The sequence below is a fragment of the Ischnura elegans genome, chromosome 5 (assembly GCF_921293095.1).
Source record: "Ischnura elegans chromosome 5, ioIscEleg1.1, whole genome shotgun sequence".
In the NCBI taxonomy this organism is placed as follows: Eukaryota; Metazoa; Arthropoda; class Insecta; order Odonata; family Coenagrionidae; genus Ischnura; species Ischnura elegans.
This window is the reverse complement of record NC_060250.1, coordinates 53,762,726-53,776,653: the sequence shown is the minus strand read 5'-3', so window position 1 is coordinate 53,776,653 and position 13,928 is coordinate 53,762,726. Positions and strand designations below refer to the sequence as shown.

At 38.1% G+C, this 13,928-nt stretch overlaps 1 protein-coding gene across 1 annotated transcript in view; it reads right to left on the bottom strand.

The window, feature by feature from the left end:
- Positions 1–2,332: 2,332 nt before the first annotated feature.
- The window catches only part of LOC124159824 (caspase-6-like), a 29,600-nt gene continuing 18,004 nt past the window's right edge, over positions 2,333–13,928 (bottom strand). Inside the window, exons 5-7 of the mRNA XM_046535732.1 lie at positions 10,457–10,635; positions 7,596–7,746; positions 2,333–2,598 (exon numbers count right to left, since the gene is read on the bottom strand). Of these exons, the coding sequence (XP_046391688.1) occupies positions 2,366–2,598; positions 7,596–7,746; positions 10,457–10,635 (563 nt within the window). The 3' untranslated portion in view covers positions 2,333–2,365. The remainder of the gene's footprint in view (positions 2,599–7,595; positions 7,747–10,456; positions 10,636–13,928) is intronic.

Sequence of the window (13,928 nt, the reverse complement as noted above, 5' to 3'; positions counted from 1 at the left end):
CAATGAGAAAAAATTGTGCAATTTGAAATTGTTAAAACAATAAAAATGGCAAATTTAATCAGGTAAATGGTATAATATTTGATCCCCATTTTTCAGTAATAAAATTTTATTAGTTATCTGTGTCAAATGTGAGAATCATTGATGTAATTACTGACCTTGCACACAAAAATTTCATCGATGACCCACCTACTCCTTCCCAAAATGCATTGCACTGAACTCAGTAGTAATCACCCCTAAAGCATCAACTCAATGATCTCTTACCCTCCCTATCCCTTTCCTCCTCAACCCCTCCCTATCTATTGTCAACACATTCTCGGCTGAGGATTTGAAGACAATTTGGCGTGCTATGAGAAACCAAAAAAGAGACTCATTCTCTGGTCATTATCACCAAAATAGTGTAAAGATGAAGTACCTCTATGTTTTAGTCATTATAACCAGAGCGGCAGTGGACCAATTCCACCACGTACAAGCTTCAAGTTTCAAGTTAACGGACCATTTTTCATGTGGGTGGTCCACACAAGTAGAAGACAGGATTTAATGCACAATGGCCTTTAATTTATAAGATCAAGGAGGAAGGTTTTTCTCCTTTCTTCAACATTCTCAAATTTCAATCATTTGAAACATTGTGCGACATAACTCCGTAGTTTTAAAAACCAATGCCCATACTGCAAAACAATTGCTGTAGTTTAATCGGCGTAATTACTTGATCAGTGAAATATGTCATCTAAGAAACAGCAAATATAAAAGCTAACTACTTATTGTGAGCATTTTAAGGTCTAAAAAATGGGATAAATTATCAGGTGACAGTAAAAATAAATTCTTCAATCTTTTGGTTATTATTTATTTTTAAATAGATATGATTTGGTTAATAGTGATACAAAACAGCCTTTTTCATAGGTAAATGGATAAATGTATCCTAAAATACTTCTGTGGACAATCTATGCTGAGTAAATACATTATCAGGTAAAGTTTTTTTTACATTTTGATAAAATAAGTCTGATTGAGTCAGCTGTATGCAACTTAAAATTATTAGTTACAGATTTTCCTGATTTTAATGATGTGTGTTAGAAATTCACCCCATAAATTAACACAGAAGCTTTCTTTCAATTGTTGTGATGACAACTTTGATTCAATTAGAGAGCACTATTAATGAAAAGGTTCAGTCAGAGATATTTTTATATTTCCCTGAGCATATTGTACCCATTCATTCATGAGATTAGCCTCAAAGAGGTATATCATTGAAAATAAATCATTCCTCATACATGATAAAATATAATATTTTGACCACAAAATTAATGATGCATAATTATTTTTTCTCATTTCAGCTATGTAAATGGCCCAAATGGAGATGAATATATGTAAAGTATAAAAATATTACCCTTAGTAATGATCACTCTCTCCTAGTTTTTATCAAGTTTCTCTCCAGATAGCTAGCAACATTTATCAGTCTTTTTCTCTTGATACCTACCTATTAGCATTGAGCAATGTTTTGAAGTGCTGGATGCTTGGAGGAGCACATTATGGCTATTTTATTTATCTGGAGTTCAAAATCAAGCTTACATTTATCAGTGCTGCTCAGTGGCGCAGCGAGGGGGGGTTTCAGGGGGGGATAAAACCCCCCAGAGCTCAGAGAAATTTTTAAGTTTAATCCATTTTACTTAATTGGACAAATATTACTTATGGAATAGAGTTAGTATTAATCAATTATCCCTCAGAAAGCAGTAAAACTCGCCATTTTGTTAATCTTTTAATCATTTAATTTTGTTTTTATCAATCTTAAAATTTTTCTGGAGGGCCCTTAATAACCGCTTAACCTGGCGGGTATGCAATACCCCCCACAACCCTAAGTATTAGTTGTGCCTAAAACCCCCCCAGCCATAATTCTTAGCTGCGCCCCTGGTGTTGCTTATATACCCACTGGATCACAATTCCATGCTGGATATTTACCTATCAGATTTCAGTAAGATCTAAGAAGGTTTAGGTAGAACTAGCTTGATGATAGTGATATGAACATTCTGATAAATCAATCATAATGTGCTCATGGGCATATCCATGATAAGATTGAAATGTGATGCAGGGCTTAAAAGGGACCTTATGGATGCTTCATTATTATTTATATAAAGCCTTGGTGAACCATATGTTCAGCTAGATGACTTTCTGCTAAATGCAGATGTTCCTCATTGGATTCAGTTTGAAGTAACTTATTCCATCTTTAATTCTCAAAATAATTTATATTAAATGTGCTGAAATAAATATGTATATTAATCTTTAAATGCATCAAAAGATGATGGGATTAGTTAGGATATGATTATGTGTGGCTTTTACAGCTAGCGAAAACTTTCATAGACTTCTTGCTTGTGTCAATTTATCTCTGTCTCTTTGGTTGTAGGATAACTTTCTTAGTTAGACTTGATTGATAATAACTGGTCTGCCTCAGGATCTTATTTCCATCCATTGCAGGCTTCTCTGATAATCTCCTCGTAACTCTAGTAAGGATAGTGGTAAGGTCATCACCACGCTTTGCACCCTCTGCAAGCTCTTCACTCAAGTATCGAATGTAGAGTGATCCTTCCTTTTGATGACGGTAGCTTTTATACCCTGAAAAATTATAATAAAGAAGAAAATTGAATGACAATGACATGGTGAATATAGCGATTTTCCTTCTTGGTTATATCTTTTGGAAACTCAATGATGGTTGAAAAGGTAATATCATTGAATGGATAAAGAGGAAAAATATAATAAACAATATGCTGATTTTCCTTGTACATAGACATGGGTGAATTTAACCCTTGGCTACTATACTGTTCTGTTCATTTTATCTCTGCGGGTGAGCTGGTGTGGCCAAAGCAAGTGGAGATGAGGGGAGGGAAAGTTTCTAGACACGTGACTCTGCCTTTGCCAATCAGCAAACAGTAGGCGTGGCCTCAGTGAGTCGCTCTCAGACCTGCGCCGAGTGAACATCGTGAATCTGCTCGTGGAGCAGTGTTGCCATACCTAACGCGTTCTCCTTGTACGTGACTAAATATGCCTTCTACCAACGGTGCCTCATTCAGCGCAGTAGCTGATAATGTCATGGGCTTCTGTGAAAGGATTATCCCCGATGCCTTCCGAATGAGTAGGTATATTGTCTCGGCGCCGGGGCTAAAACTCCTGTGGCCACCTATGACACACACGTTTTGAGGGACAAAGTAGGGCGGCTATGTACATTTGGCAATGTTATGTTCGCTCCTCCTCTCTCTCGGTACTTCCCCTCCCTTATCAGCGAAGCCATCCGAGAGTGTCCGCGCTCTCACGAAAGCTCACCCGCAGACATAAAGTGAACAGACTATAGTGCCCAGTGAGAAATGGGTGGTGGAATCCACGTGGAACCCACGTAGAGAATTAACGTGGATACCACGTGTTTTTGGTCGTGGAATCAACGTGGAACCCACGTGGAAATTTGGTGGAAAAATTAAAACAGCAGTAGGTGCTGTCCTAAAACCATTAAAACCTCAACCACTCTATATCTAAACCTTCTATATATGTGTCTACGATTTTTCATGTGCTCTCATGGCTGCCTTTCCACGAATTATATAAAAATAGAATGTGCGATACATTTTCACATAACTAGCGTGGTTTCAGGATGATAAATCACGAAATGTCACCAGAGAGTTAAGTTTCACAAATTAGAAATTCTGTTTAACATTTTATGATAATCACCACAAATCCACTTGAAATCAACATGGATTCCACGTGGGTCCAACCACTCAATATCCACCACCACCAAATATCCACCACTCAACGTGGATTCCACGTGGGTTCCACGTGGATTCCACCACCCATTTCTCACTGGGTGTGGTTTTTTGAGACGTTAGTACTGGCGTGGGGACATACCAGAGCCCCAAATTATTTATTTAACCCCTCAAGCACGGTGGGCATTTAATTAAATCCCATCCCAGCGGCCGGATGAGATTTAACACTTTGAGTGCTGGCCCCTAATTTCTATGCCCTACTGAAAAATCCAGCCATTTTTGCTAAATTCGCAATTTTTTTTTAAAACATTAGCATCAAAAGTATATTCATATCGATGTGTATTTCAATAAAAATGGACTTTGATCTTCTTTATGAATTAGTTGAATAACATTTTTGCTAATTTTTAAATATATAATTTAATAATGAAAACCTACTGTTTTTGAAAAATAAAAAAAAGTTGCAACATATGATGTACAACCATAAAATGCAAAATAATTTATTATTACGCTCAATTTGAACATTTTAAAGCATGAAAATCATAAAAAAGCATTGTTCCGAACAAAGCATTATAAATGCTGGATGAAAAAAAGGGTCACTAAACCCTCAACGAACGGTTCATTGGCCCAAGGAATTTTCACACAAAGTGGCCTTAGATAAGGATGGCGGTAGCTACAGAGGAATTTTCGTCCTCAAGACATAAAGTGAACTCTTTTTTTCCATCGAGAGTTGATTTTTGAAATAAAAGAACTACTAAGCAATAAACTGGAACAGTACGATGGGTAAATATTATGGCTTCACGCATACAAAGCCAATTAAATAGAAAGACCTAATACTACGTCCATGGCATTCTTCAGAAAGATTAACAGGACGTAATATTACGTCCATGGCACACAAAGTGTTAAATGACTTCGCCTTTTTGGCATACGATTCAATTCAATAATTTATATCTTTCATAATATACGATCAGTATCGTTGAAAATTTTTGTAAACTTGCGCAATACAATGCGCTACTATGTAATAATTTTTCGAGCGATTTGAATGAATATTTATTGTTTTATGCATCTTCTTCTATGAACTAATGTATAAATTTTCAGTTGTGAAAGATTTAAATTTGGTTTCGAATAGGCCGTGAGATCTCTAACATTCCATGCATTTTTAAAATACAATTACATGATGTATTTTAGTTATTTGTGGTTGAAAATTTCATAACAGATTGGATACTTTCGATAGGATTACCCGTGTCGCCTACTTGAAAATGTATCACTTCGCCCATTTCTCTGACTTTATTCAATACTTCAATGCAAAATAAACCAGTTTGAAGGGAGGAGGGGGAGTAGACTTGAAGTTAGTGAGTAACTAAGCGATATCGCCAAATCACCCTGTAATGAACAAATTTACCAGCCTGGGGATCTATCATTACCACACGCCAGTAGTTAAGGGTTAGGGAGGGGGTGGGGGTGCACGGCAGCATGTGCCCCCCTCAGAAACTTAAAAAAAAACAAGATTTTTAATAAGTTACCACAACGCTTGTTTTCAGTATATTAAGGAGTCTCAATAATTTTATTTCATATTACATAATAACTCTCACATTAAAATAAAGAGAATATTCCGGACAGTAATTGTTGTAGGTTATCTTTCATATCTAATAGGAGAAAAAGACGAAACCCTGTAAGACCTTTGTGCCTCTTCCCAGAAAAAAATTCTGGATATGCCCTTGAACATAAAGGATTTTTTTAAAAGTGAGTATAAGTTGCCCTCATATATGAAGCTCATATACTGACTCATACAATTCTCGTGAAAGTTTTTTCCTTAGGCACAAATACAACAGCTCCAAAAAAAATTGATGTAGCTATATATATAAGGATACCATATATCCTCTGATATGTTCCCCTACTTCTTGTGCAAAATCTCCCACAGAAATGTAGTTGTGAGACTATAATTAAGCGTAATTGAATTATTTTTTTCCAAAATGAATTTCAAAAAGAAAATGAGCAAGGGGAACTAATATTATGGGGGGACTATGTGAGGGGGTTTTGAATTTCAAAGAAATGTGGTGATTGAAAATATTTCTCCCTATATTTAAATTCAGAATTGAATCATATCTCTGTTCCATGGCTGAAATTGTATCAAAATCATGATAACTTTTGTTGGGGTTTCATTTTCTGCCGGCTATCAGCCAACAAGGTTGGTAAGCGTGATAAGGTGCTATTCATTTTTCTTGAGTATTCATCAGTTGTTGCGCCAAGTGATGTAATGTGGGTGGTTGATAAAGTTGTTCACTCCCATCAGTGGTTTAGCCAGGAATTTCGTTCGGGCGGGGGAGGGGGGGTCCAAAACCAGGAGGGGAAATTTTTGAAAAACAGGGTACTATTGTAAGTAGAGGGTTTTAAACTAATTTTAACACGTTGCGTACCGGGGTATTTAAATTCCTAGGAACGCCGATTTGGAAATATATGCCTATTAGGGCGTAATACCTTTGGTTTAAACATAGTTAAAAAGCTAATGTTTAGAATATAACTTTACCCAATCAAACGTTATGATGCATCAATTCATTATGAAAAGCGAGCAACAACTGAAAACGTAATAATGAATACGTATTGTACGCTTTAAAATTGTTTAGGTTGACGCACCTAAATGACGAGAATCTTCGTCATCCATCCAAAACGTTTGGGAAAAAAATGACGAGAATTCTCGCCATCCGTACGCAACGTGTTAACACTCTTCATAATTGAAAAAAACTTAATTTGTTAAAGAAATATTTTGTAAATACATGATATTTCAAAATTTTGTTTTCTTTCATGAAGAAAAATAATTGTGTTTTTATATTTCCGGACACTCCTGACCCTCCCCCTGGCTATGCAACTGGCTCCCGTTCATTGTGCGTTTTATTGCCAATACCAATGCTACACTGCCAGTCAGCATACAACTTTCAGTGTACCTGGAAAACTTTGCAGAGTAACTCACAATGTGCAAATTGTGCAAAAATTCCACAGAGAAAAAGTCATTCACCTTGATCGGGGTTTGAACCTAGATATCCTGATTTTTCTGGTCAAGTGATTAAGGCAGTTAAACTACTGAGGCATCTTTCCCCTCAGTAGAAATTTGGAAAAGAGCAAATACCTCTCAGTGTTAAAAGTTTGGGCTTTGCTCTCAGGCTGTGGCGCAGTGCAGTGGCGCAGCGAGGGGGGTTTTGTGGGATAAACTCCCCCCCCCCCCCCGCCCCCAGAGCTCAGAGAAATTTTTAAGTTTAATCCATTTTACTTAATGGATTAGTATTACTTACAGAATAGTGTTAGGGTTAATCAAATATCTCTCATAAAGCGGTAAAACTAGTCATTTTGAACTATTAATCTGAAAATTTTTCTGGTGGAGGGCCTCCGCAAATCCCACTCATCCTTGCAGGTATGCAATACCCCCGCACCCCAAAGTATTAGTTGCGCCTAAAAACCCCCCTAGCCTAGATTCCCAGCTGCGCCCCTGGCACAGTGCACGCGGCTTGTACTGCCAGTCACATATTATGTATGCTCAGCAGTCCAGACCATCCTGTCCACTACTGTCCAAAAATTTCCACATAGGGTATAACATACATATCTTAATGTGAATTTGATTTTTGCAATGGATCATCTATAATAGATACAATGACTTCCAAAGTACCAATTTAGGATAAATTTTCAATTGGCATAAAATTTGCCTTCATGGAAATTTGGCTACTACAATACATACATGTGTTTTCTTGATTACTGTTGATTATTCTTTTGTATGAATGTTGATGTGAATGATAATTGAAGACGAATAGACAATTTAACTAATCTATGTAAAAATTTCTTGTGATGGCCAATGAGAAGAGTGTGGCATAAACTTACCCTCCCATGTACTGTAACCAAACAGGAAATCTGAATATGTATGGGATGTTATTATCTCTTCTTTTTTGTAAAACTGTGGATTTCCAAGGTTATAGGCCACCTGTCGCACACAAGGTGAGTCCACCGAATCATCTTTGTTGCCTTTGCAAGCCTGAAATGCAAATTATTCATGTATGTCATAATACACCCTTCATTTTACCAATCAACCTTCCTTCTGTAGCATTCTAATAACATATTACATTAGGGTGGTTCTTATTTTTCGAATTTCTTTCAAGACACCCCCTCATTTTATGCCAATTGGTGTAAAAACATATCCTGTAAAATATTATAGCAATTGGATGACGGGAAGACGTGCCGCATCGCACTCAAAGTTGAGAAATTTTGGCATTTTTGGCTGTTCTTCGGACATGAACGACGATAAGAAGGTGCTGGTATTTTTCATCTGATTTCCTCTGGTAACCAATGGCACATTGGACATTTTGACATTCTGCACCTTAAATATTTCCCAACTGTGACCTGTGGTTCTCGAGATATGGCCCCATGAGTAAGCACATGCCAGCCCAAGTGGAGCCACCTTGCTCCAATGCTCGAAGCTCCCAAGTCCGTGGCTTCATTCGGCGTTAGTCCTATTCTTTCAACGAAATGTATTTCTATGTGATATTTACTTAATCTAGTTTCAATTTTCAACCCCAATCCCTGACCTCACATCAGTATGAAGTTTGGTATCTAAAACAGTGGCGGATACATATGGGGGCACAGGGAGCGCCCCCCCCCCCTTGGGGGGCTGCCCGCATTGCCAAACATTGCAGAAACACAAATGTAAAATTTTATATATCATAACATGGCAATGCCTTGCATATGCATAATATCAGTTAAAATGAAACTTTCTAAAATGTTGCATGTAATATGATTATTTTTTTTATTACAATAAAAGTGCAGGTAGCTCAAGATATCTTTTGCCCCCCCCCCCTTGAGTTTTTCCTGTATTGGCTACTGATCTAAAATTGGAAAAATGGAATTAACGTACTCCAAGGGCAGAGCAGTTAGCAGTGCTGAGTCCCTGAAGTGAATATTTGACACGCTTTTGTGATACTGTACTGGTAGGTCCTCAACATGAGGACCTCTAGAATAGTCCCTAGCAACAGTGTACACCAACAGTGGCTTTCCCATGTTCCACCACTCTCAGTGGTGGGAGACAGCCAACTGGGGTGCCACTTCTAGGCAGTGGCTTAAAGATGAAGCTAGGTGTGACCCCCGAGTGGGTAATGCAACAGTCTGAGTCCTGAAGGTAGATTCCACCCCACTTCAGATTCCTACGTAAACTCACTACCTCTCCTTGCCAACTAGCATTAGAGTCCTAAATAGCCCGTGCCTCCTTAGTCACTTCTCTCCAGGCATTTCTCTTAATAGCAAGGGCTTGCCATCTTCTACTGTTTGCTAGGTCTTCTCTTGCCATCTCCTTACTCCACTCTATACTAGGTCTTATCTTCCACGTCGTCAAGCCATTATTTTTGCAGTTGTCCTAGAAGTCTCCCTTCTGGCCTCTGAATGTCCACCGTACTGCACTATTTTCAGCCATTCTCTCCAGGTGACCAAGTCACCTGTTTGGCAGACTTGATTTCATTTACCTGACTAGGTTTGCCATGCAGTCTCTATATTTCTGCATGGGTGCAACTACACCAAGTAGTTTTCCTAGATGGGGCCAAAAATTCTTCGCAAGATCTTCCTCTCCCATCTCTTGAGTAATAATTTCTCCCGGCTTTCAATGACTGGGGTGTCATTATTGAGGCTATCCTTATTGATTTTTATGCTTTGGTGGTATCTGCTGGTTGAATCCTTTTCCGAGACTTGATTTTAATTTCGTAATAATAAATTTTTTTTTAGTGAAGTGGTGAGCCTCAAACCAAACCTCCAAACTGTAGGACCAGGTACCAATTTTAATTTTGGGGTGTTCTTCCTCTTGGATGATTGCCTTTTCTGCGGCTAAAGGGTCCTACCTACCCTTATAGTTCATCCGTCATCTTTCAGCTGAGCCAGTTATCTTTGTCACAGGCCCTGATGGACAATTGCCTTTGGCCTCATGCGGGTATTGGTGATACTGCTTCTCATTACCAGGAGTGTATAACAGATACTCAGCCTAGATATGCTATTTTCAGTAAATGCAGGGTGGCCTTGTGCAAAGCATGGTTCATCAACACGCTGCAGTGCTGGCTCTCACTTCCGCAGCACTGATTTATGGACTGTCTTGGATCCTTATGGTGGCTGGGTCAACCCCTTAAGCCAGTCCCTTGAAATCATGTGAAGACCAGTAGTATTATTGATTAGAAAAAAATATTAAGGTGTGAATGCACAAAAACTAATGTGGCCATTAAATCAGTTGATAATTATATGCCATCATTTAGAACAACGGTAAAAACTTTTCCAAAATGAAGGCCACTTGTCAAATCGGCTTGGAGATAAATTGTACAAAAATAACAATTTTATTGAAATATATTCAAAAGGTATCAGTAAATGATTTTGATTCATTCTTACACTTTCTCCATATTGGCTCCCATTCTCTTATGTGTTGAAATATTTAACAGCTATTAGTTGTTCAGACATTGTGAAATAGTTTTTAGGTCATGTAAATGCTGGCATTGGTATAATGCTCAGAAATAGCTTTTGAATGTTTGTGAAAAGCTCGCTAGTGATCATATGCATGATTAAAGCACATTTTATAGAAAATTTTGGGTGATTCCTCAGACGACGTTTCAGCTTTGCCACTGTTGATGAGTCACTTTAACGTAACTTCCTCCCCACTGCATGTTTTGGAGCAAAGTACGCAAAGTAAATGAGTTCCAGAGTGGACAATTAGTACTCACATTGAAGAAGAATATTTTTGGTTTTCCTTGAAGTGATGCGCAGGCCTTGCTATTGAACATGTTATATAGTTGCTGAGTGTAGTAAGTGCCTTCTTTTGCTTTCAAAGTATCCATTTCGTCTCCATGAGTAAGCACAGCCATGGCAAAACAATCACATTGGCGGTGATCTTCCAAAGCAACTGACAAGAAAAATAAAATTCTATTTTATTCCCTCCTGACTGCATTAGCTTAATACTATCATAGGTAGTTAGGAAATAGGAGATAAAGACTAGGAGTGGATCTGGGATTGCGTACAGGTTTAGATTTTAAAAAATAATGGACTTGTATATTTTTTCATTTTCTCAACTACTTTCTTTGCAAATTAAAATTGAGCATAGGTCTTGCAAACGAATTTGCACTGTTAGAAAGTGTCAGAACTTTGCTTAGTTCAAGAAAAAATATTATTATGAGCAGTGGCGGATACAGAAAATACTCAAGGGGGGGCGCAAAAGATATATTGAGTTGCCTTTACTTTTATCGTGTTAAAAAATAATCAAGTCGCAGGCAGAGTAAAATAAAATGTTAATTAAAGTAATTATATACATATATAAGACATTGCTATCTTATGATATAAAAAAGTCACAATTGTGGTTCTGCAATGTGTGGCAAGACGGCCGGACCCGCAAGGGAGGGGCGCGCGCCCCCCGCGCCCCCCATCTGTATCCGCCACTGATTATGAGGAATACATACATGCATTTCATCTCCATAGGATAGTTTCCTTCATCAAAGAAAACAAAAGGCATTGATTGCGATTCGTTACCCAACATTAGTGTATTCATAATGTACAAATTATATGGTTTTAGATATTCCAGTTTAGACGAATGTTAATGGTCAATTTTAACCTCATTTGAAAAAGGCCCAATTGGCACCTATGAGATGCCAACCCATGTGACGTCACAGGGACCTAGATTCTATATCAGTACCAGGAGTTACCGCGTGAAATTACCAATGCATGCACCAAGGTGACCTCACATGGCAGAAGCTGGAACTAGAATGACACCACACTGGCTTTTCCCAGCATTCATACTTAGCCCTCACGTTTTCGTGTGCTTGAAATTTTTCACTTTTCATTTAATAGCAAAAAATAGATATTATCATTTAAGAGTCTAAAAGCATGAAATACATACTCCAAGTAATAATCTTTTGATTTAGGCTGTTTAAAAAAAATAGGAAACCACCCTATTCTCATTTGATTATTTGAAATCTGGTATGCATAGTTTTTCCTTCCTCTGAATGATTGGGTTTTTAATTTCAAGTTTTGTAACAACAGTGTTGGTTATGATCATTGGTATGAAGCAATATGGGGTATATAGATCCTCATTTCATGAGGGGCGTGGTTCTCCTCAATCATTTTCAATCCACTGAAACTACAATTTAAAAAACTTTGTGTTTTTATTTAGAAATCTCTCTTCATCTGATACAGATCCACACCCAAAGAGGCCATGATCAAAACTGTAAGCCAAGTGATGATAATTTTCTTTCAGAGTTCCTTCATCTCCTTCCTATCAAAGATGAAGTCTTAAGGAGGCCCTCAAGTACAGTGCAACCTCGATATAACGACACCCCACGGTGCACTAATAAACACTCGCTATAGCGAATTGTCGCTTTACCGTAGGTGGAGCAAATAATAGCCAATATACCTGTTGCGAACAGATATACAGGAACAGGAGTGGTGCGGCGACAGATAAACATCTATCCGATAAACGTAAGCATAAATCCAGACGAAAGGCGATGTTTTTTTGCATCTCTAAATTTCCTTACTCAAAAAGCAACTAACTATTCAAACAATTTATAAGCGCCGCACTGAATAAAAATCATGCAAAGCATTGTTTCGTCAATCATTATATTTATCGAACGACAGTTTACCACATATATTTGAGACTGAGCACTCCATTAACTTCATTTCTAACAGATCGCTAGCAATTACAGAGGTTAAGGAGTCTTGATGAAAGTCTTCTGGCGCGTAAAAACGAATTTTTTAACACGCTCATTATAGGGTCAATTGACGGTGCATCGGCTATCTCTCGTAATAGCGGGGGTGTCGCTATATCCCGTACTCGCTTTAACGAGGTTCCACTGTAGTCCACCAATGGATGAGGTAGGGACTATTAGGGTGGGCCTATGCCTAATGCAGATGGAGGTGGCTAACTAACCTCCATTTCTTTTTTGCCTCCCATGAAGTGGACCCAATGATTCTCTCAAGATATCACCTTTTGTCAACTTGAAAAACCCTTGCATCAGTGAATTCTACGCTAATTTGATAACTACCTATCTCAGCCTCCTAGGCAATGGCAGAGGAGCCAAAAGGCATCTATGATCTTATTCAAAAATGCGACTGGCACAGTTATGTAAGCTTGGAATGTTTCAAGCAGTGTCATGGCAGGGACTTGCTGCACTAGGGATATGGCATGGGTAGAGAGAGAGAGGCAGGAATTTCCATGCTTTCTCAAAAGACTTTGCCAGTGAATGGAAACAAAAGACTGTCTCAAAAACCCTCTTTCCACATGGCAACGCAGCTAACTTATTAATGAAGCGTACACCTTGGAGATCTGAACGAAGCAACTGAATTTCCCGAAGACTAGGCTGCACCCATCACGTTTTGGTTGGTTTTCAGGAAGTCATGCATCCTCTGCCATCACCACCCAAAAAACATGGACCTGCCTCTCATTGTCAGCCACAAAGATATTTGTGATGAACCCTAGCTGCAATTGAAAGATGCATTGAGTGCAGCTTATGGATTGTCAGAATCTTTCATCCCACAGGTTCTGGTGATAGGTATTGCAGGCCTCTACTTCATTTCTGAGTGGCAAAGAATATGAAGAATTCTGGAGTAGTAGCTAGTCAGCTCAGCCATTGGGTTGCATGTGTGAGAGAGGTTTAAAAACCAATCACTGGCTTAGTGTGGGTTAACAGGGTGGCATATTGAGGTATTTAAATTTCATCATAAAAATGGTTAATGAAAAAAATGGGCATTGTTATGTTATTTCATCATCCATTATAGTTGTTATTCATTGTCCACAGTAACTCCCTTTTTTCATTTGCCTTGAAGAGTAATTTACCTTAAAATAAAATGCACTATTTTCATATTGCTCTTTGTCATTTCAGAATTTCATCCAGCAGGGGAATGCATAAAATGAGAGGCCAAAGGATTACAGACCCACATATAGGAATGAGGAAAATAAAGGTAAAATTTAGTACTGCAGTCTGTATTGGTGTAATTTATACTCTGTCATAGATGTTCTTATTATTTATATTAATTTAAATACATAAAATATATCATGGGGCATCCATATTTTTAAATGAAGTAACCTAAATTTATGACGATCTTGGCCAGCCAATTTTCGATCCATTGCCTAGTTATTGCTCAGCTCTCTTTACTTGTGTATCAGGTCAAGAGAGAACCAAACCCAAAAGATCAAAACCACCCAGCTGA